This window comes from Anolis carolinensis, chromosome 4 (genome assembly GCF_035594765.1).
Source record: "Anolis carolinensis isolate JA03-04 chromosome 4, rAnoCar3.1.pri, whole genome shotgun sequence".
Taxonomy (NCBI): domain Eukaryota; kingdom Metazoa; phylum Chordata; class Lepidosauria; order Squamata; family Dactyloidae; genus Anolis; species Anolis carolinensis.
The window spans coordinates 34,245,829-34,270,211 of record NC_085844.1 but is presented as its reverse complement, the minus strand read 5'-3'; the positions used below and the strand labels follow the sequence as shown (position 1 = coordinate 34,270,211).

Genomic DNA, 24,383 nt, shown 5'->3' with positions numbered 1-24,383 from the left:
GTGTGTCTTCAAGTCTTTTCTGATTTATGACAACCCTAGGGCAAACTTCCCAAGTTGTTTTCTTGGCAAGATTTGTTCAGAGGGTTTGATTTTGTCTTCTTCTGAGGCTGAGAGAGTCTGATTTGCCAAGTGAGTTTCTTTGGCTGAGTGAGGACTTGAATTCTGGTCTCCAGAGTTATAGTCTAATGCTCAAACTGGGACATTCCAGAAACATCTCTGGGAACTGATAACTCAAATACTTTTAAAATTGCCCAAAGAATATAAGTGGTTTGCTGGAGCTTTCAAACCCAAGTCCCATTCCCTCACTATCCAACAGATAAACTGCTCAACATGCGACAGATTGCAGTGCAAAAACTTTAGCAAGTATAATTGCATCTGTTCAGGCTTGCTTGGTTTTCCCTATCAGGAATGTGACATCTGGCAAGGATAGCAGTAGAGCACTTGCCATTTGACAAAAAAGGCTTATTTAACATGGAGAAAGATGCCAAATTGAAACACATTGAAGAAATGCACACACAAATTCAACAGTTGTCTTAATTCTGTTGTAACTGGCCCAAAACGTCCTTGGCCCCTAAGAGATCCTCCTCCCTGATGGCATTCCAGAGTTCTCATATCAAGCCTCTTTAGATATTTCTCTTAGAGGTTGTTAATGGTTCAGTTCCATTTGAAATCTTACAGAAAAGGATCTGAGGATCAGGACAAGCAATGGCTTTGGCTGTCTTGCTGCCTTCTTATATATATCATCTACTCTTTTTGATGGCAGATTTGCCACTACCATCATGGCTGGCTTGCTATGGCATCAGGCACCTGTTTTTGTTGATGCATTGTGGAAATCGTGCCATGTATGCTTTTCTTTTGTTTCCCATCATTAATTGAGTGCTAGCCAAGATTCTAAGGATCAAAGCAAATTATCAAACCATAGTCTGGTCTTCATGCTTTCAATACCCTATAGTGAAAAAATTCCTCAAAGGTTACGAAAGTCTTCATTCTCCATTCTGTAGACCAATGTCTCAATGAAACTTAAAGATCACTTTGTCACAACATTTTAGAAAACCTTTTCAACCAATGGCATCCTTTGATCTTTGCTTATTTGCCTGGAATGCAGCTTTTTGGTGATGGTTATATCTACCTGGAGTTATATCTTTCAGGATTAATGCTGTGTGTTCTCAGGGCTGATCAGTCATACTTGTATTTCCATTTTGATAATGTGGTTTTCACACTGGTCATTAGTTTTCTGCCCAAGGTAGTATCTGCTTTTCATATCAATCAGAATGTTGTGATTGCCATATTGATACAGAATCCTATGTTGGTCTTGGAACTGCTGATGCTCCAAAGTCTAGATGTCAGAAGGGTGGTGTTAGGTTCAGGACATCCCAGAGATTTCTCATCTGTTATTCTTGAAAGAAAAAAAGGACTGCTAATTTCTTCTCAATGCTTTGTAAAATGGGTTACCAACATTTACCTGGCTTATGAACACATAGCGTATTTGTGTAATAAAGACTGTATAAGGGTACAGAGAAATTAGGAATGAAGAATATAGTTCTAGGAAAATGGAGGAGGAAGTCCTAAAAATTGGCCAGTTTGTCAGTAAAGGAGGTTATGGAACAACTGCTGATATTTTGCCAAATATAGCCGCATACATATATGATTTCTATGATAGGATTCTGTATAGTCAGATGGGTTAGCGAATATGGGGCTGAGTGGGTCTGTATATGTTTTGAACAGGCTTGCAACTGGCTTTGAAAAAAATGGTAAAACTTCTATATGATTTTTTTAAGGTTTATAATATGCATTAGAGTATTGAATGCTAATTACTAAAACAAGTGGCATGTATTTGTGCAGTCATATCTTTCATTTTTTAAAAACAGGCTGAAGTCTTTGACATGGCCACAGCTTCTCCACGGACTGGAAGCAGTAATAACTACAATGGGAGATTACAAATGCAAGTAACTAGTAAGTAAAAATCTGTCCAATTATGCACATAATCATTTTTTTTGTTTTTATGAATGAAAATAAATTCAGCATTAAGCTTTATTTACCTGTGGTGAGATAAAATTGCTCTAAGGTGAATGATGCTGAATCAATCCTTCAGTCTTTCTGGATTGCAATGCATTCCTTCTATCAGGTATATTAATTGGAACTGTTCATATCTAGTAAAGTGCATTTCTGAGTCTCTCTCTCTCTCTCTCTCTCTCTCTCTATATATATATATATACAGTAGAGTCTCACTTATCCAAGCCTCACTTATCCAAGCCTCTGGATAATCCAAGCCATTTTTGCAGTCAATGTTTTCAATATATTGTGATATTTTGGTGCTAAATTCGTAAATACAGTAATTACAACATAACATTACTGTGTATTGAACTACTTTTTCTGTCAAATTTGTTGTATAACATGATTTTTTTGTCCTTAATTTGTAAAATCATAACCTAATTTGATGTTTAATAGGCTTTTCCGTAATCCATCCTTATTATCCAAGATATTCGCTTATCCAAGCTTCTGCCGGCCCGTTTAGCTTGGATAAGTGAGATTCTTTTTTCTCATTGTAAATAAAATGGAAATTGTGGAAGAATGCAATTTATGTACATATCCTAACCTAGTATGGCTGTGGGTTTCATTTGTATTCTCAGAAAATTGCTCTTTTTGAACTTCTCATTGGTGTTATTTAATTATTTATGGGTTGTGTGTATAAAATCATGTAAATGTAAATGATAATGTTGCTGCATGATTTGCAGCAAGTGATTTTCCTCCTTGTTTTGGATACACTGTGCTAGCAGTAGCAGGAAAGTGGAACCTGTATCAGAATGTTGCAGAGTAGGGAAGTCTTGTTCAGATTTGTAGGGTCGAAACCAGAGTTCTATTCTCCTTCGATCCAGTGTGTCTACACACACACACACACACACACACACACACACACACTGTAGAAATTAGTTTAGAGTTCCAGCAGGGTTCTGCATTTGTTCTGTCAGCATCTTAAATCTTCACCTCTCTTTCCCCTTGAATTGTTTTTCTGCTTCTATGGCATCGTTCTACTTGGTTCTGAAGAGATTCCCATGTTTATGTGGGGAGAGGTAGGAGAAACAGGTGGAGACATATGAAGTTGGGGAAGTCAGGTACTGTTTGGTGACATAGTGACAAGATGGGATGGAAAAGAGAATGCACTGAAAGGGGATGGTTGACAATTATACATTAATTTGGGTTATATGGGTTTGGGCAAATATAATGCATGGACATGTGTGAATGGGCTGTATGTTTGACTTTCATGCAGTCCTGTAAGTCTTCCTTTGAGAGTATGTGCTCCTTGGGCTGTCTATCATGACATCTGTAGGCAAAAAAATAATTCAAAACTATTGCCCATAGAAGAACTGGAATTTTTTTAAAAAGCACATTGTGAACAAAACCTTTTTTTGCTTTTCTTTATAATCTGCGTTGTACATTTTCACATGGGAACAGTGTTCCTATTCAGTACTGTACTCCTGTATCTTCAGTAAAATGTATTTTGGTTGTTCCCCGCTTGTAATAAACAAGACGGAGCCCCCAGATGGCGTAGTGGACTAAGTGACTTGAAGGTTGGGTTGCTGACCTGAAAGCTGCCAGGTTCGAATCCCACCTGGGGAGAGTGTGGATGAGCTCCCTCTATCAGCTCCAGCTCCATGCGGGGACATGAGAGAAGCCTCCCACAAGGATAGTAAAAACATCAAAAAAACATCTGGGCGTCCCCTGGCCAACGTCCTTGCAGACGGCCAATTCTCTCACTCCAGAAGCAACTCTGGTTGCTCCTGACACGAAAAAAATAAAAATAAAAAAATAAACAAGACATATTAGTATATACGAGGATTTCCACAAATATACAAGCATTTCCATTCACTTCCATTCTTGGTGATTAATCATAAAGCAATACTGATTATGTAATTATAGTAATTACCTTGTATTTAAAAGCCATCTGTTCTGCTTGAAGCTGTTTAATACATTATGGGGCCTTTCATCTCATGTGCCAGTCCTAACTAAAATATTAGACCGATTTCTGTGCTCCAGGTAGATTTTGGGTATAGATCAGTCGTTCTCAACCTGTGGGTCCCCCGATATTTTGACCTTCACAGATTTTGACATAGAAATCCTAACAGCTGGTAAACTGGCTGGGATTTCTGGGAGTTGTAGGCCAAAATACCTGGGGACCCACAGGTTGAGAACCACTGGTGTGGATGATCTGTATTTGTTTTAGTCAAGTTTCTAACCTTTGTTTGCAAATGAAATTGTGTGCAGCTTTCTGTAATCTTAGGCCTTTCAGATTTGTTGGTCTGCAGTCGATATCTACCACAGTCAATTGTCAAAGATGACAAAAGTTGCAGTCCACGCATCTGGAATTGATCACGCTGATAAAATTGCCTTACTGGATGACTTGTGCCGGGGGTTGATGCAGGCAATGCAACTTTTTTAGCTCTCCTGGATGTTTCAGCAGCTTTCAGCACTACCAATCATGATTCCTTCTGGATTTGTTGTTGAAGGCTTTCATGGCCAGAATCACTGGGTTGCTGTGAGTTTCATGGGTTGTATGGCCATGTTCCAGAAGCATTCTCTCCTGACCTTTCACCCACATCTATGGCAGGCATCCTCAAAGGTTGTGAGGTATATCGGAAACTAGACAAGGGAGGTTTATATATCTGTGGAAGGTCCAAGGTGGGAGAAATAACTCTTGTCTGTTTGAGGCAAGTGTGAATGTTGCACTTAATCACCTTGATTAGCATTAAAAAGCCGTGTAGCTTCAGGGCCTGGCTGATTCCTGCCTGGGGGAAATTCTGTCTTGGGAGGTGCTAGCTGGCCCTGATTGTTTCATGTCTGGAATTTCCCTGTTTTTAGAGTGTTGTTCTTTATTTACTGTCTAGATCAGGGGTCCCCAAACTAAGGCCCGGGGGCCGGATGCGGCCCATCGAAGCCATTTATCCGGCCCCCACGGCACAAGGGCAGAAGTGGGTTGGGCTAAATGACCCAAGGGGTCTCTTCTTCTCTTACAACCCTTATTATTATTATTATTATTATTATTATTGACACAACGACGTTGTACGACACAGCAAACAAGATAGATATGCTGGATTTCGTTTCACAAAATCACAAGTCGAACACTTCCCAAGTGTCTAGGACTGTGTGATGTATTTTCGGATGATGCGTGCAGATCCCAGTAGGGTGGCCTTTTGCAGTTGGCAGATCGTGATTTTGTCAATGTCTGTTGTTTCCAAATGCCGGCTGAGATCTTTTGGCAAAGCACCCAATGTGCCGATCACCACTAGGATCACCTGCACTGGTTTCTGCCAGAGTCTTTATTATTATTATTATTATTATTATTATTATTATTATTATTATTATTATTATTATTATTAACATTGATTCTGGGTGGCCATCTGTCAGGGATGCTTTGCTTGTGCTTTCACTGCACAAAGGCAGAGGGAGATTGGACTCAATGGCCCAAAGGGTCTCTTCCAACCCTCTTTTATTATTATTATTAATTATTGTTCGGTGGCCAACTATAGTCCGGCCCTCCAACGGTCCAAATGATCGTGAACTGGCCCCGTTTAAAAAGTTTGGGGACCCCTGGTCTAGATTTTAGAGTTTTTTTAAATACTGGTAGCCAGATACTGTTCATTTTCATAGTTTTCTCCTTTCTGTTGATATTGTCGCATGCTTGTGGATTCCAATGGCTTCTCAGTGTAGTCTGACATAGTGGTTGTTAGAGTGGTCCAGCATTTCTGTGTTCTCAAATAATATGTTGTTTCCAGGTTGGTTCATCAAGTGCTCTGCTATGCCTGACTTCTCTGGTTGAGTTAGTCTGCAGTGCCTTTCATGTTCCTTCTAGATTGTTTGCCAGAGATGGGATTGTGGGGCAGTATGCTACATAATTTATCGGCGATCCAGAAAGTGGTATGGGAGACTCTTAGCATATGATCTTTAGCTTGTGTTGTGTTTTTAGATTCTGTCCCATTTTTGTGTTTTTTAACATCTGTATAATCATCTGTATAATCATCAGTATTGTCATCTATATGCTGCTTTATGGAGTCACATTAATATCTGGGCTAAAATGTCACCAATATTCCAAGCACATATCTACCTACTAATTTAAGAACAATAATGACCCTAAATCTTGAATAAGTGTTTGGAGATGAGCAATTGATGGAGGTAAAGCCTACTTCATATGTGTGGACCAGAAAAATCCAGTTGAAGGGGATCATGATTGAATGGGATTGCAATCTTCTGGAAGAAAGTGGTTTACCACTTGGAGAAGGTCCTCTTGCACTGAACTGCTACAAGGGCAAGTGAAAGTGGTAGTAAGATGCACAGTTTATAAATTTTGGCTAGCTCATGAGCTCTTACCCATTTGTGGAAAACAGGTAATTGCCACAGTTATTTATAATAACATTTATTTCTTCTTTTTTTTCAAACTTATATGCCGCCACTCCCCTAGGGCATCTGTGTTGATTCAGAACAATGGTTGATCTATTCCTGTGATCTCTTTGTACAGTGGGCAACCAGATAGCTTTGGGAAGTGCACAAGCAGAACAAGAGCACAATAATAGCTTTTCACTTGAATTCCCCAGTAGCCTGTGATATTGGAGGTATACATATACATCATGACTAGTAACTATTGATAGTCTAGATTTGTGTTTTAATTGCATCTAGACTGTGAAATCAGCTATGTGAGTTTGCGCCTAAAGCTAGATGAGAGCTTTCATGCCTACCTGCCTACACCAAAGCCACATCAGTCTATTAGACCATCTGTCAGAAATTGCCATTATTGCAATGGTTCCATATCCATCAAAAGTGCAGCCGTACTCTCTCTTTCCACTTATGAACTACCTAATGGGATCATTGGATCTGCCCAGCTCATTAAAAATAAAATATTGATGCTTTCTTATGATAGATCTAATTAAGTAACTAACTAAGTAATTAAGTAACTAACTAAGTAACTTTGAATGGTCTGGTTTCAGCACTGGCTGGGCATAATACATTTCCATGGTTATAGGTGGAAATGCACACCTACTGCACACATTCCTTGAGATGTCACCCATTTTTTCAGATGTCATTATGATGACATATGTCTTGATTACATTCCTTATATACCTACTAGAGTTTCAAATTTTTTATCAGTCATGCCACTGTTATAGGCTTGCTTGGTAGATAGAAGACAGAGCCTTTTTGGTGGTTGCTCCCATCCTCTGTAATTTCCCTTCTGTGGGAGGCTAGACTGCCCCCAGCCCTGCTTGCCATTCACCAGCAGTCAGATACTTTTTTTTGGTTTAAGCAGATTTTAGGCTTCTCTTTAAAATGCACATTTTATTTATTTTAATTTTTTGCATGTTTTAAAAATGATTTTATACTCTTTGCTATAGCGATTTCAATTGTTTTATTGTTACTTTTTTAGTTGATTCTCTTTGGGAACTATCTAGGGTCTCATTTTGGGAGAAGGGCAACATACAAATGAAATAATAAGTACGTTATACCTATGATACCAAATTTTATGTTTAAAGAAGTGCTGCCCAGGACATACGTAACATGTTGGATTAGCCATTCAGTGTGTTAGATGTGTTCTGGGCACCACTGCAATTAAAATAAAAGATCATATGGTGTGCTAGTGCATGCTGAACACATACTTACCTGATCTACATTCACAATGCTTATCCCAGATTTTCTTCATTTCAACAATTTAATGTGCACAATGAGGAATTATTGTGAAATGTTTGGAATTCAGATATGATTGCAAATCTATCCAGATTTCCCAACCAATTTTTATGTAGATGTCAGTCACTATTTACTTGAATCTAATGCTCACCTTTTTTGGCTATTTTTTCTTCCCAAAAATTAGGGTGCACATTAGATTTGCACAATATGGTAATCTTAGTTCTGAGCCAAAGCAAAAGGAGAAGCTATTCAGGAGTGCTTGGAGCTCGTATTAAAGTTAAAGTAGATTCATTCTACAGCATAGATGTAGATTCTTTTCCATTGCTGAAAGCTTTGGTGTTCTAACACTTTTGTTTTTAAAGAAGGAGTTATAAGCATGCAGCCATTGTAATTCACATCATTTTGTCCAAGTTACAAAGAGTGAACTTTTTGTTGCTGCGCATTACATTCGCCAGCAAATACCTTTGTTTGGTTTCAAGGTTTTGAAAATGGAGATGTGCATTGGATTTGATGGCACATTAGACTCGAGTAAATTCGGGTATCTTCTATAATAGGCTGCTCTTTCTGGTAGAATCTGAAATGCTTCTGGAATAGTTTGGAAAATTTGAAGACTGTTTCATTGTATGACTTATGCATATCTGTGCAATCTCTCACCTGTGGCCACATCCTGTTGCATATGTGGGATGCTCTTGGTTTTTATTTGATATAAATCACACAGGATTCTTAATGTAAAAACAACCAGACGTTTAAAAACTCATTGGTCTCTCAAGCTATAATTTTGTGGATTGCAGCCATTATATGTTTTGATGCTATTTGTATGCTGCTATTTTACAGACAAAATGGTATCTTATCTTTCTATATGACTTTTGACTAGGTATGCAAAATCTTAGAATTTATTCAAGCAGATGTTAGAATAAATACCGTCTGGTCAAGGCTGTATGTTAATAGCACCAGTATTTCCATTTTCTGGTCTGGAAGACAGTCAGACTTCGTTATCTACTGTTGTTTGTTGCTGTAACAACAGCAACCCCATAGTTCTTTACAGAACATGTACAGAAAGAAAAACAAAAAGAGAAAAAGAGTTCAATCTGCCTTAGTACGTATATGCCTAAATAATACTTGCATGTTAGAAAGATCAGAATATGTAAACCTTCCGTCTTTTAAAAAACAAACACATGGTATAATATAAAAAGGGGGTTGTGACCAAAGAAATCCTTAGAAAGCAAGATTAAAGACCCAAGAGTAGATGAGGTACAGATATATTTCTTGTGTATCACAAGTGTACACATTTCATGCTCAATGATTTTTCTTAGCAAAATGCCAAAGAATGTAATCTTGTATATGTTAAAAATGAAAGCTAGCATTGGGTACCCCCCTTCAATTTTTTTCTCTTCTGTGAAATAGAATTTATTATCTGTGATGTGGATCCAAGGGAAAATGAATTTAAAATGACCACGGAAGAGAAGACACATTTTCCATCCTGTCTTGCTTTTGGAAATCCTGGAAGAGCCTCTTTACAAGCTCTTATAACATATAGTGGAGACTTAGTAGCGGTATTGGGGAGGGAGAAAGAACTGGCAAATATAAGGATGAAAATGGCTATATGCTTGCCTGTCAGCGCTTCTTTTTATATCTATCTATCTATTTATCTCAGTCATATGTGGCTTATACAATTTTGTATTGAGTATAACTTCTGGGGCAGTGAGGCATTCCTCTGAAGAATGGCTGGATTTATCATTTTTCAATGTATGTTATGATTGAGCCTCATGGCTCTGTTACTGACAGACGTGGGCGTAAGACTCCTCGAGAGTCAGATACTCTCGAGGAGCGAGAGAGAAAAAGACTGCGAGACATATTTGCAGCACCATCTGACGAGGAGTCTTTCGAAGGGTTTACGGAGAGAATGGAGGAGGGGCTGGTTAGCTCAGAGGAGGATGAGATGGATTGGACTCGGGTAAGGGAGGAAGTGGGTGCCACTGGCCATGATGGGACAGAAGATGAATGGGGACCTTCAGGATTAGACCCATGGTTTAGCTGGAGGGATGGGACGGGATCCACAGCTGGAGATGCTGTTGGGCGTAGTCAGAGGTGTTCCAGCTCTGACGAGGAAAGTGATGAGGAAACGCCCGGGTTAAGGAGGACAGCTGACAGTGATGAAGATTTGTAACTGGCATAAAATGGGGCTTGAGAGCAATTGCAAATTGCGTTGGGCAAGGTAATCTGGGCAAACGCTTGGGATCCGTGTGTGTGTGGGACGCTTCCCTGAAGACTTGTGTGCTTTCCTGTGCTGTGACGTAAGTTGTTTGGAATCCAGGGTCGGACGGCGGGAGGGATTGTGTGGGCATTTGTTTGTGCAAACCTGTGCTTACTCTTATTAGCTTGACCTTCCGTCGTCTTCTTGACGGACGCCATCTCCTGCTTTGAGAACTCGGACTGAACTGACCACGGCTTGTCTTCCCCCCTTCTTGGACTTGGAAAAACTACAAACGTCTGCTTCTGGCTTTGATCTACGGAACGGAACTGGTCTACTCAACTGCTACAATCCTTGACTGATTTACTCGTGTTGGAGATCCTGTCTGCTGTGTGTGTGGGGGAGCGACGCAAGTTACTCTAAGCACAGTGTTGGCAGCAGAGAGGAATCTGCTGCCAATTAGTTGCATTCTTTGTATCTTTTGTTCCTTGGCTTTCGTTTCGTTTATACCCAGGCTGAAGCAAGCAGTTTGTTTTTTACCCGGATTAAACTCCGGTTTAATCCGGTTTATCTTTTGAACATTTACTTTTGCCCCTTTTTGCTCCTAAAGGCAAAAACTGCCTGGCCCTTGTGTTTTACGGGCATTTTTGAGTTCTGTAATCTAATAAACTCTGTTACTTTGAATCTTGTGGCGTTCTGTCCTTGACAGATTGCCCAACGCCCATAAAAAGTTTATTGCAGCAATAAACCCGTCAGGAAGACGATGGATGAGTTAAGGGCCAAAGTAGACCAATTGCAAACGGCTTTTACCGTTAGCCAAACAGCTCAGGCTGTGAAAGGACATGTTTTGACTCCTGAACGCTTTGACGGAACCAGGTGCAAGTTGCCAACCTTTTTGGCACAAGTGGAGCTTTATTTTTCTCAGCTCAGTGCTCATGCTTTTCCTACAGACACTAGCAAGGTGGCCTTTATTTTGAGTTTGTTGACCGGTCCCGCAGGACAATGGGCCACTAATTTAATTTTGGGAAATGACCCAGTCAAGGACAATTTGAATAATTTCAAAAAGTTGTTAACTGATACTTTTGGGGATTCTCTCCGCACGGAGAACGCTGGGTGGGCTCTGTATCGGTTGAAACAGGGAAAGGGGACTGTTTTGGATTACTTAAATAAGTTTAACCTGTATCGCCACCAGCTGGATTGGGGGGAAAATGCATTCATGCTTTTATTTACTGCCGGGTTAAGTGATATGCTCCAGGATGAATTAGCACGCTTGGAGCCGGCTGAAAGCTGGGACGCCTTAGTAGCTAAGGTGCTGCGTTTAGACGCAAGGTTCGAGGCTCGTAAACACTCAAAAGCAATGTGTGCGCCACCCATGCATGTAACCAGGGCACCTGTGGTGATGGGGGAAGAGCCCATGGAGCTTGGAGTCTTTAAAAAGCTGTCTACAGAGGAAAAGAGCCGTAGGAGGCAGCTGGGCTTGTGTTTGTACTGTGGGAATGCTGGGCATTTTGCCAAAAATTGTAATGTGAAACCTTCCCAGCTTTCGGGAAAAGGCCAGCCCTAGTGCGACGTGAGTCCAACGCACTAGGGCTCCTCAAGCAGTCAACTGAGGGGAGGAAGCATGTTTTCGTACCCATTACATTATCTGTTGGGGGAAGGGAACTTGTTTCTACTTTGGCACTGCTGGACTCAGGGGCTACGGTCTCCTATGTAGATATTGAGTTTGCTAAGAAGCATGGCATTCCTAGAGTGCGCAAGGCATGCGACGTGTGGGTGGAAGGAGCAGATGGGAGACTGCTGGAGACTGGGGTGGTTAACCATGAAACCTCAGCAGTAACGTGGGAGGTGCAGGGAGTAACGGGAACGTTTGTGTGGGATATTACGAGCTTGCCTAGATATGATGTGATCCTGGGGATGGATTGGCTAGCTGTAGTAAACCCACAAGTAGATTGGGCAACACGTAAAGTGATCTTAAAGAGGCAGGATTGTTGCACTCTAAATGTTACTCATTCTGATATGGAGGGAGTGCCTGCTGAGTATGGGGAGTTCTCTGATGTATTTTGTAAAAGAGAAGCGGACAAATTACCACCGCACAGGCCATATGATTGCGCCATCAAGTTGGCAGAAGGTGCGAAACTGCCAGCAGGGAGGCTGTATGCCTTGACTGTACCGGAAAGGCAAGCTTTGCGGGAGTTTCTAGATGAAAATTTAGCCAAGGGGTTCATTCGCCCATCTAGTTCTCCAACTGCGGCACCGGTATTCTTTGTAGCCAAAAAGACTGGGGAACTTAGGTTGGTCTGCGATTATCGGATCCTAAACAAATACACCATTCGGGATAGGTACCCGCTGCCTTTAATCTCGGAACTGTTATCAAGGGTGCAAGGGGCTAAGGTCTTTACCAAGCTTGACCTGCGGGGGGCCTATAACTTAATCCGTATACGGGAAGGGGATGAATGGAAGACGGCATTTAACACGTGTTTCGGATGCCACGAGTTCCGAGTCATGCCTTTTGGGCTTTGTAATGCTCCTGCGGTATTCCAGAGGTTCATGAACGATGTGTTCAGGGACCTAATTGACCAATTTTTAGTGATTTATTTGGATGATATCTTGATTTTTTCTAAGGACGAGAAAGAACATCGTCAACATGTCAAGCAGGTTCTGCACCGACTGCGGGCTAATGGGCTTTTCGCCAAGGCTTCCAAGTGCGTCTTTCATGTGCCTGAAGTGGAGTTCCTAGGTCATGTAGTGTCAGGTAGGGAACTTAAAATGGACCCACATAAGGTTGACGCCGTCAACTCATGGCAGGAGCTGAAGACTAAGAAGGATGTACAAAGGTTCTTGGGTTTCGCTAATTACTACCGGGAGTTTATTCCGAATTTTGCAAAGCTCACGGTACCTTTGACGCAGCTTCTGCGCAAGAAACAGCCATTTGTGTGGGGGCGGGAAGCTCACGAGGCGTTTCTACAACTAAAGTCTAGTTTTCAATCAGACAACATACTAACCCATCCTGATGTTGACAGACCGTTCGTGGTAGAAGCGGACGCTTCTAGCTACGCGTTGGGGGCTGTATTGTCTCAGAAGGATTCCTCAGGGACCTTGCGTCCCTGTGGATTTTACTCGCGGCAACTAACACCCTTCGAGCAGAACTATACCATATGGGAGAAGGAGTTGTTGGCGATTAAGGTGGCGTTTGAGGTGTGGCGGCACTGGCTTGAAGGGGCACGGCACCAGATCGTGGTCAGATCTGATCACAAGAACTTAGAGCACTTGCAAACAGCAAAGAAGTTAAACCAGCGTCAAATCCGCTGGGCTTTGTTTTTCTCCAGGTTTAACTTCAAGGTGCAGTTCGTGGAGGGGAAGGCAAACTTGCGGGCCGATGCTTTATCCCGCAAGCCGGAATTTAAGACCAATGAGCAGGTAGTATGTCAGACCATCTTGCCTACTGCCTCTCTGTGTGTTGTAGATAATGAGCTTGGGTTACATGACCAGATCCTTGAGGCTCAGAAGGATGATGTGTGGACTCAGGAGCAACTGATGCTGCTCTCTGCAGGTAACCGTACCATACTGCCGCATCTCCAGGATCAAGACGGGGTATTGGTGCGTAGGGGGCAGGTTTACGTACCAGTAGGGACCCTCAGGTTGGAGGTGATTAGAGCCCACCATGACGAACCCATGGCTGGGCACTTTGGCAGGTTCAAGACCGTACAGCTTATCACCAGGAGCTACTGGTGGCCAAAGATGCGGCAAGACATTCTGCGCTTTTGTGACAGCTGCGCCGTTTGTCAGCAGAGTAAGACGCCTGTTGGGCGCCCTAGAGGGTTGTTATCGTCTTTACCTGTTCCGGAGAGGCCATGGCAAATCATTTCCATGGATTTTATTTCAGATTTGCCTAAGTCTGGGGGTTATACTTGTATTTGGGTGGTGGTGGATTTATTTAGTAAACTGGCTCATTTTATTCCTTGTTCAACCATTCCGGCGGCCCCTACGTTGGCCTTACTATTTACAAAGCACATCTATCGTTTGCACGGAGCACCCGAGGTGATTATTTCAGATAGGGCTCCGCAATTTGTGTCACGCTTTTGGAAACACTTCCATGAGTGTTTGGGGACTAAGTTAAACGTGTCTTCAGCTTTCCATCCGCAAACGGATGGACAGTCGGAACGGGTTAATGGGCTCTTAGAGCAGTATCTGCGTTGTTTTTGTTTAGATCAACCCACGGCTTGGGTAAAGTGGTTACCGGTGGCGGAATTTGCTTACAACAATGCGGTGCACACGTCTAGTCAGCATACGCCATTTGAGCTAACTTATGGTTTTCACCCACGGGGAGGTGTGGCGCCGTCGACCAATGTGGTCTCTTCGGACCCTGTGTACCGCTCTTCGGAAATGGCTGCATTGCATGATGTTGCCCGTCGCTTACTGTTGGAAGCTAAGGCAACGCAGAAGACTCAGGCTGACCGCCACAGGCAGGCAGGGGAGGAGTTGGAAGAAGGGGATTTGGTGTGGTTATCTTCCAAACATATTAAACAGGCTGGGGGAAAGTTTGCGCCTCGGTATTTGGGTCCCTTTCCTATCGTTAAAAAGATTTCTTCTGTTGCGTTTCGTTTGCGTTTACCGTCTAGTTTAAAGGTCCATCCAGTCTTTCATCGTTCGCTGTTGAAACTTGATACCTCTAGTCGTCGTGGTGCTATAGCGGAGGGTATCACTGCCACTTCTCCGCCATCGGGGGAGGAGGCCTTTGTGAGAGGGGATAGTGTTATGATTGAGCCTCATGGCTCTGTTACTGACAGACGTGGGCGTAAGACTCCTCGAGAGTCAGATACTCTCGAGGAGCGAGAGAGAAAAAGACTGCGAGACATATTTGCAGCACCATCTGACGAGGAGTCTTTCGAAGGGTTTACGGAGAGAATGGAGGAGGGGCTGGTTAGCTCAGAGGAGGATGAGATGGATTGGACTCGGGTAAGGGAGGAAGTGGGTGCCACTGGCCATGATGGGACAGAAGATGAATGGGGACCTTCAGGATTAGACCCATGGTTTAGCTGGAGGGATGGGACGGGATCCACAGCTGGAGATGCTGTTGGGCGTAGTCAGAGGTGTTCCAGCTCTGACGAGGAAAGTGATGAGGAAACGCCCGGGTTAAGGAGGACAGCTGACAGTGATGAAGATTTGTAACTGGCATAAAATGGGGCTTGAGAGCAATTGCAAATTGCGTTGGGCAAGGTAATCTGGGCAAACGCTTGGGATCCGTGTGTGTGTGGGACGCTTCCCTGAAGACTTGTGTGCTTTCCTGTGCTGTGACGTAAGTTGTTTGGAATCCAGGGTCGGACGGCGGGAGGGATTGTGTGGGCATTTGTTTGTGCAAACCTGTGCTTACTCTTATTAGCTTGACCTTCCGTCGTCTTCTTGACGGACGCCATCTCCTGCTTTGAGAACTCGGACTGAACTGACCACGGCTTGTCTTCCCCCCTTCTTGGACTTGGAAAAACTACAAACGTCTGCTTCTGGCTTTGATCTACGGAACGGAACTGGTCTACTCAACTGCTACAATCCTTGACTGATTTACTCGTGTTGGAGATCCTGTCTGCTGTGTGTGTGGGGGAGCGACGCAAGTTACTCTAAGCACAGTGTTGGCAGCAGAGAGGAATCTGCTGCCAATTAGTTGCATTCTTTGTATCTTTTGTTCCTTGGCTTTCGTTTCGTTTATACCCAGGCTGAAGCAAGCAGTTTGTTTTTTACCCGGATTAAACTCCGGTTTAATCCGGTTTATCTTTTGAACATTTACTTTTGCCCCTTTTTGCTCCTAAAGGCAAAAACTGCCTGGCCCTTGTGTTTTACGGGCATTTTTGAGTTCTGTAATCTAATAAACTCTGTTACTTTGAATCTTGTGGCGTTCTGTCCTTGACAATGTATGCTTCCCTATATAGAAACAAGTAATATAAAGGTAAGAGAATTAATTAGTCTTTTGAGTTATTATTATTATATGTATAATTGTTTGATAATATGTTGTTTGGAAATTACACAAATAAAATTGAGAGAATGAGCTTTTACAACTTTTTGTTACACAATATAAAATATTTTTACTGTCTTGCTAATGTAATATAATGTCAATCTGTAGTGTTACACATTAAGCAAACAGAATGTAGCTGCCTTAAAAAAAGCAAAATAGCTGTTAAATTCAGGTAGCCTTTTTGAGTTTTAATACATTCCTACTGAACAGTTACAATAATTAAAACAGTACAATATAGTGCCTTCCTTTTTATGTTTGCATGTAAGCCTGCTGTAACTGGCTCTTGGAGTTAGGTGCATTATTAAAGCATACGCTGTAAAAACAAATGCTTTGTTACTCATTATTGTTGACCTAATGTAACTAATGTCATTTTCTATTATGAAATCTTTTCTCATAGTTATAAGCAATGTTTTTTGTTAGTTTGTAGTGCCAAACTGAAAAGAAAAAAGAACTGGTTTGGTGGAACTGCCATCTATACAGAAGTAGTAGCAGATAGTGAAATTAAGAAAACATCTAAATCCAACAGTTCCTCAAATCCAAAATGGGATGAACAACTGACTGTGTAAGTAGATTTTTCCCCTAAATCTGTTTTACTTCTTGTTCATTATATTTATTGAGGTTTGACATGCACTAGAGCCCATTATTCAACAGGTACAAATTGGGGATTGTTCCTTATTTCCTATTCATCAATCCAGCACAACAACATAGACACAGAAGATCTGCATTCTTTTCCTCATTTAATATGGTTTATATCAAGCAAATATGGGGGTGGGGGCTGTACATAAAATAGATTTTGATGTTGATATTTTTCACCCTTGAGATAAATGATTGCATAAATAATGCTATGGTAAGAGCATTGAGTAAGCATACAAATTACAGTCATCCAAGTTTTACTTTGTGGCAATGTAGTTTGTTCTATAGGGAAAGATACTTCATACTTGCTATGTAAAAAAAAATGATATGAATGATTTCTAGCAGAATTGTTGTTGTTATTTCTTACCTGCATCTTCCTATGGATCTAGACAGAAATAACATGTTGAAATACAACATATAATATTAATTAAAACACATGAACCAGTTTATATACCAGTTTAAAAGGACATATACAAATTAAGCATATTAAAACAAGTTGTACGTAATTTGAAAATTGTAATTTAAAAATCATTGTTTAAAATCATCTACTTTAATCCACCCCGCCCCACCCGAAAAGACAATAAACAACCAATTTACTGTAAAGTTCCAGCAACTCTTGTGTACATCGCTGGAGCATCATCTGTTTAAATAAACAGATACCAGTATGTATAATCAATAAAAGGGGAGTGATAAAGGAGTACATATGATAAAGCAATACAGGAGTGATAAAAGAGTACATATGATCAAACAATGCAGGTTGAGCATTCCTTATCTGAAATGCTTGGAACCAGATTTTTTAATTTCCATTTTGTGGGGAAAATGGAGGGAGATTGCCATGTGGGAGGGTTTTTTCTGAGAGGGGTTGAGTGTAGATCTGAGAAAAATGCCCCTTGAATCTCCCTTTCAAGACTTCTGGCATGAAAGTTCCTGTGCTTCAGCCTCTAGTTCTGTTTCACTGGTTGAGCCAGTTCATGTGCTTTTCAACTGGTATATTTATCAACTGGAAGGAGTCCCACTGCTTAGCCAGAGGGCAGTGGCAGACAGTGCAGAGCAAAATGCAGCCTTCTGCACTCACGTCCCATGCCCTGGGCACTGGCTCCTGGTACTAATGGAATGGGAAGAAGGACTGCTTGCCATCATAAATGAAGAATCAGAGCACTATGCTGATGGAAAAGGAGAAGGCTGGTGGTACAATCTGTTGTTCCTTTCTGAAACTGTAGCTACTCCTATTCACTCATTCTTCCCAGATACAGTGGTGGCCATAAGTGGCTGCTTGTGGGAGATGGGTCTTCCAGACACTCATTTTATCCTCAGTGACCAGAGGCATCATTGTTGCAGCTACTGTCTGGATGGGGGGATTTTCAGCTTTTGGGATTTCAGAATTCTGGATAAGAAATACTCAGCCTGTACATGCCCCCAAATAGTTATTTTCTGTGTAAGGTACTCAAAGGGATAAAACAAATATCAAGTCAGACAATATACTTTTGAGGAGCTTTCTTGTTACTAGTTGAAAATTCCATTCATATGGATCAGTAGTACTTGTATCATTACACTGCAAATAGTACAAGTACAGTATCATTTCTTTAACCACGGATGTGATATTCATACTCCAAAAATATCCCCACACCTGAAGTGTTTAAGGGCCTCTGTTGGTTCTGCAGTGTAATTCTATAGTTTGTTATTATCCATGGTTTGAGGTTACTCACATGTGTGTTTGCTTTAGAATGTATCCCCTACAGATTTGTGAATTTATTCTTTTTATTCTTGTCTTCCTTCTGAATTTATTTATGGTTGCTATTCATAATTTTATATATTGTTTTGGGTGTGTGTGTGTGTGTGTATACACACACACACACACACACACACACACACACACACAGGATGTCATGAAATATTTTAAAAATTACTAGCCACCAAAATTATTATGAAAAGGTTTCCTAATACAAGATCAAAATATTACTCTGGAAGGGTTAGTATAACAATAGAAACAAGGCACATATTTTGCAAATCTGTCATATTTTAGGTATTCTTTCACTTTTTTTGTTTTACTGGTGGGTTAGAAGGTTTCCAAAAACAATAAACATTGCTTATTTGATGTAATGTAGATTAAATGAAATGAAGGTGTTCAGGTAACAATACTGCATATTGAGTATGCTTAAATTAATAGAGAAGAATGTGCTACATGTCTCTATTTTTTTTAAAGCCCTACCCTAAATGTGTTTGTTTGCAGGAATGTGACTCCACAGACCACTTTGGAATTTAGAGTTTGGAGCCATCATACTTTAAAAGCTGATGCTTTATTAGGAAAAGCCACTGTAGATCTTAGACACGCTTTGGAAATACATAATAGAAGATGTAAGTTATAAATTTGTTTAGTTACTATTAATTGCTCATTTTTATAAGAAGGCATATACAGTAGAGTCTCACTTATCCAACATAAACGGGCCGGCAGAATATTGGATAAGTGAATATGTTGGATAATAAGGAGGCATTAAGGAAAAGCCTATTAAACATCAAATTAGGTTATGATTTTACAAATGAAGCACCAAAACATCATTTTAGACAACAAATTCGGCAGAAAAAGTAGTTCAATATGCAGTAATGCTATGTAGTAATTATTGTATTTACGAATTTAGCACCAAAATATCATGATATATTGAAAACATTGACTACAAAAATGCGTTGGATAATCCAGAATGTTGGATAAGCGAGTGTTGGATAAGTGAGACTCTACTGTATTTGTTTTCATTGATGTATGTGACTGTAACTTTAAGTTTCAGTTGTAATGTTTTCTGTGTTGCATAAAATGAGAATGTCTTCCACCTTGGCATGTTATCACAACACCACCTTGTTGGTAATCTAGAAAGGTTACAATTAACAAAACATTTTTCTAATTCAAATGCTAATGCATATTCATTTATCAAGATTTTTCTCAATGTATACACAATCTAATTAATAAAATCATTCTGTTAGATCATTCAGTTTTTCTCATTGTATGAAAACACACTTCACAGCTTTTCTTCTTTAGATGACAAAGGTAATTTGGAATAATCAGGAATAATAATTTGAATCGAGGTAAAAGTGTCAGAAACACGAGACCTACCCACTGATTCACTCTCACATGAACAGAAGAATCTTTAACCCATCTTTCATGTTGCATAGCAAACAATAGCGGGTAGTGTGTTCGGAATATTGTTCTATTACTATCCCAGCTGTTTATCCCAAGTAGATTTTAAAGATGAGAGGAACAGAGGCTCTCCCAACTTCTTCGTTATAAAACTGAGTTGATGACAGCTGTTTGTAAGACATGACAAAACAGAAACATATACAGTAGAGTCTCGGTTATCCACCATAAATGGGCTGGCAGAACGCTGGATAAGCGAAAATGTTGGATAATAGAGAGGGATCAAAGAAAAGACTATTAAATGTCAAATTACATGATGATTTTACAAATTAAGCACCAAAACATCATGTTTTACAACAAATCGACAGATACATTGGCAGATATTCTGTCACTGTATCTAATGGAATTTGAGCATCCATTGATATTGGTACAAAAGTACTGGAATCAAACCCCAGCAGGTATCAAGGACCCACTGTACTATCAGAGGACATATGTACACTTCTGAGGCCATGTAAAGAAGTTTAATTGCCAGGTTCAATGCTACGCAATTGGAAGTTTTCAGGCCTTCACCCTTCTCAGCCATACTGTGGTGGCCTCAACAAACTGCAAACCCCATGATCCTACAGCATTGAGCCACAGCAGTTAAAGTGGTGTCAAACTGCACTTATTCTACAGTGCAGTCACGCCCTTAGACTTCAGAGAAATCCCAACATCTAATGCGGAACCGCTATGAAGCCCCAACAGTTGTGAAATGTCAAGGCTGATAATATTTGGACGCCTTCCCCAGATCCCTTACATTTATTCTCTTTATCAATACTGTCATCAGGAAAAGAGGAGGAAGGAGCGAGTGAGGGAGGGCGGCTGGACTTGTCCTGCTTTTGCTGTTGGGACGAGCAGAGCAGGGGCCTGGAGCCTGGAAGAGGCAGGAAAGCCAGGCTCCTGGTTCTGCCAATAATACTGCCTTTGCCACCCTCCCTCGCTTGCTCACTCACCCGCCCGCCCTTTCTTTGCCTTTACCACCAGGACAAGCTGGGTAGGGAACTGGGGCCCAGAGGAGGCAGGAAGGAGAGGCCAGGCTCCTGGTTCTGCTGCCGCTGCCTTTGCTACCATCCTTGCTCACTCACTCAATGGGTTGGGTCCGGGCAGCAAAGGTAGTGGCAGCAGCGACATGGTACACCCGCTGCACTCGATTTTTGCGCCTTGGTGCCTTGCTGCTGGGAGCGGGGGCAGTTTGTGCATGCTTTTTTGGAGGGTAGGGGCATTGGATAATACGGAGTGTTGGATGAGTGAAAGTCGGATCACTGAGACTCTACTGTAGTTTATGTATATAAAGGGAGAATATTGCTAAGGCCCTTTGCATGATATTTGCCACATATTTGAGGTTGGTGCTATGACAAGCAGCCTAGCTCTGAACTTAAGTTGCTTTCCTTCTTACATGAAATCTCAGCTGGTACAATGTAGTAAAGCTTTACTGACATCTGTTGGTATGTACATGTCCAAAACATAAGGTATATTCATATTTATATAAATAAAACTATAAGGATAGGAGCTATAGGACTGCATCTCAAAATATATAGGTAAAAGGCCATTCCCACAATGTAGCATAGCAACATTGTTTCAGTCTATCTGGTTCCATGTTTTCAACACTGTCAGTAGCTCTCCAAATTTTCAGTCAGGATGTCATGCCAGCTCTACCTAGAGATGCCAGTGATTGAATTGTGAACCACTTTTGTATATGTTCTCTACCTCAGAATTTCCATTTTTATGTCTTTCTGTTACACTGAGTGTAAATTAATTTCCTTGATCTGCACAGTGCATCTCTCCAGGAATGCCAAAATGCTTGGGAAAGATCTGGGATGTGACCTTAGGGGCTGTTTTGTGTGTGTGAAGATAATGTACTTATCATACATGTCTTCTTTTTGTACTGATAATTTATGAAATGTGCGCCATAAATAATTTGGGCTATACCCCTAAAGCAGAGGTTCTTAACCTTAGCACCATGGACACGTGATGGTCCATGGATGGGTTCAAAATATCTGTAAACAGGCTGAAAAAATTATTTTTTCTTGATTTTCTTCTTGTTACTTCACATTTTTCCTATTACAGAAATTTTTAAGATTAAAAATTAGTCTTTTATCAATTTTTCATAGTAAGGATTTTTTGTTCATGATGTATCTTCTGACTGTAGATTTCATTTGGTGCTCTAAGGATTCATAGCTCTGAAAAAGTGAACCACTGTACTGAAATATCTCTTTTCTTTGGGCAACTATGTTAAAATAGTTCTAGTTTAAAATTTGAATTAAGAAGTCTAAAGACTGTTAATATGTCTGTAAATAGGTTTATACATATGTGTTTTTAAAATAATTTATCAAATGTTTTGTACCAACTAGATCTTTACAATACATTTTCTCTTTAGTAGAAGGAGTCAAAGAACAGCTGAAACTCTCATTGGAAAATAAAAGTGGCTTGGTACAAACAGGAGAATTGATAATAGTGCTTGATGGTTTGGTGCTTGAACCAGAATCTCTTACAAACCACAGTTCACTAGTAACCAGTAAGTTAAAATTTGGAAGATAAAAGTATCTTTATTATGCCTCATCCTAAGAGGGGGAGAAATCTAATCTTCTGTTTCTACTGTTTAGTAGAAATCCAGCAAAATGGTGATGCTTTGCATGAAAACAGAGAAACATCTGCAAGAACCACTTCCAGGTCAGATTTCTTACAAAGAATATCATAAATTTTACCATGTTAAAATGTAAAAAGAAATCTACCTAATTTACAGAATATGGAGGTTGCCTTTCAGTTTCTTTAGGGAAATTCTAGACTGAGAAATGCAGACTATAAGCTCCAAATGTATCCATTGTTTCTGAGTCTTTATGACTAACTGATAAAACTGGTATTTCAGTTCTTTTTCCAAGGGGGAAGACATGTGAAATGATTTATTCTACTAAATGAGCAGAGACACTTTGCTAATAACAAATTCAATGAATTGATTAGCATATCACATTTCCATTCTGTTTTTACAGCATATGTGTACATGACGTTTTACAAAAATTTAAAGTTCATTCCTTAAAGGGTTTTACATTAATGAAAATGAATATGTAAAAATGATGAGTGGGGCAGAGACTAGAGTGAACTAGGAACAATATTTGATTATTTAGGTTACACACTCATTGTCTTATTTCTTGCAATGTAGAGTACAAAATGCATGTAACAAATCTAAATACAGTAGAGTCTCATTTATCCAACATAAATGGGCCAGCAGAACGTTGGATAAGCGAATATGTTGGATAATAAGGAGGCATTAAGGAAAAGCCTATTAAACATCAAATTAGTTTATGATTTTACAAATTAAGCACCAAAACATCATGTTATACAACAAATTTGGCAGAAAACGTAGTTCAATACGCAGTAGTGCTATGTAGTAATTACTGTATTTACGACTTTAGCACCAAAATATCACGATATATTGAAAACATTGACTACAAAAGTGTTGGATAATTCAGAACGTTGGATAAGCGAGTGTTGGATAAGTGAGACTCTACTGTATGTGTTCTTATAAGAACAGTAGAGTACAAAATACATGTAACAAGTATAAATATGTCTGTTCTTACAAGATTTCTGTTTTTTTCCAGCAGACTAGACAATCAAACGTCATCGAGTTCTGTAGTACAGACCTCGTTCACTATACATGCAGTAAATGGAGACAGCGGAGATAACACACCATCTCCTTCTCGTATTGTAATTAGACCCAAAAATACACCACCACCAAAACCACTAACAAGTGAGCCTGAGAGCAATCTTGGTAAGAAAAAAGTTGGAATACAAGAAACTTAAGAATTTTAGGACTTTCTTTGTTTGATTAGATTAGCAGAGCTGTGGAATATTGTGGCAAGCAAAAACCCTTGTGTGGATAAGTGCTGGTGTGCTTTTTCTGAAAAATCTATCTGAAAAGTCTCCCAAACTTTGCAATACATTTTTGGTGGGAAGAGAACATGAGGAATGAAGTGGAAAGCCAGTGGCTATTAAAATGTATCTGTGCACAAATGATTTGTGATCCTTTTGGATCCTTTCATTGTGTGCTCATTCTTACATAATAATGCAAGATTTGTTCGCATATTCGATATGCAAGAGATTTGTACTGAAGAAAGTTTTTTTTTAAAAGGCTATTTAAATTCTGACTTAAATTTGCAGTAATGACTATTAACAAGTAAAATTCAAGTGGCTTCTTAAAGAACAGGATAATGACTAGATGATCTTCTTTTCTTATACCTTTATCCTGCAGCACAGAGCTGTGCACTGTACTTTCAAGTATTTTTACCTAAGCTTTCATCGTAATCGGGGTATAGGTGTGGTGGAGCTATAACACAATAATTGTTTAACTCTGTTTTCAGTTATGAAGACAGTGCTTTGGGCATCATCACTAGAAGAAAGTGCCACATTCACAATCCCTTTTGGAAAAGTTTTATGAGGAAAATAATATGCTCAAATGTGAAGGGACAGCTGTATAGCTGTCATGACTAGTGCTCATTTAGAAACCTACTCTTCATTAATTTGTCCAATCCCTTTGTAGCCCTCTAGGTTGGTAGGCATCGCTATACTTTATGTTTTCTTGGAGAATTCCAAATTCTACTATAACTGGACAGAAATAAAAACTTACCCTTATCCACTTACAACCTCACCAGATTTAACGCCGGAAATGCCATGCATCATGGTGAATCTGGCCATGCCCGTCAGAGGGCGTGGAGAACCAGGGCTGTAGT

General features: G+C 40.3%; 1 protein-coding gene across 5 annotated transcripts in view; it reads left to right on the top strand.

Annotated features, from left to right (window-relative positions):
* The window catches only part of wwp1 (WW domain containing E3 ubiquitin protein ligase 1), a 61,775-nt gene that overhangs the window by 18,333 nt on the left and 19,059 nt on the right, over window positions 1–24,383 (top strand). For 2 of the 5 annotated variants that reach the window (XM_062980206.1, XM_062980203.1), the window contains 6 exons: window positions 1,869–1,953; window positions 16,284–16,425; window positions 18,727–18,851; window positions 22,037–22,174; window positions 22,263–22,329; window positions 23,256–23,425. In XM_062980206.1, the coding sequence (XP_062836276.1) occupies window positions 1,884–1,953; window positions 16,284–16,425; window positions 18,727–18,851; window positions 22,037–22,174; window positions 22,263–22,329; window positions 23,256–23,425 (712 nt within the window). In that variant the 5' untranslated portion in view covers window positions 1,869–1,883. The remainder of the gene's footprint in view (window positions 1–1,868; window positions 1,954–16,283; window positions 16,426–18,726; window positions 18,852–22,036; window positions 22,175–22,262; window positions 22,330–23,255; window positions 23,426–24,383) is intronic. The other 3 variants (XM_062980205.1, XM_008108422.3, XM_062980204.1) reach the window with 3 other exon arrangements.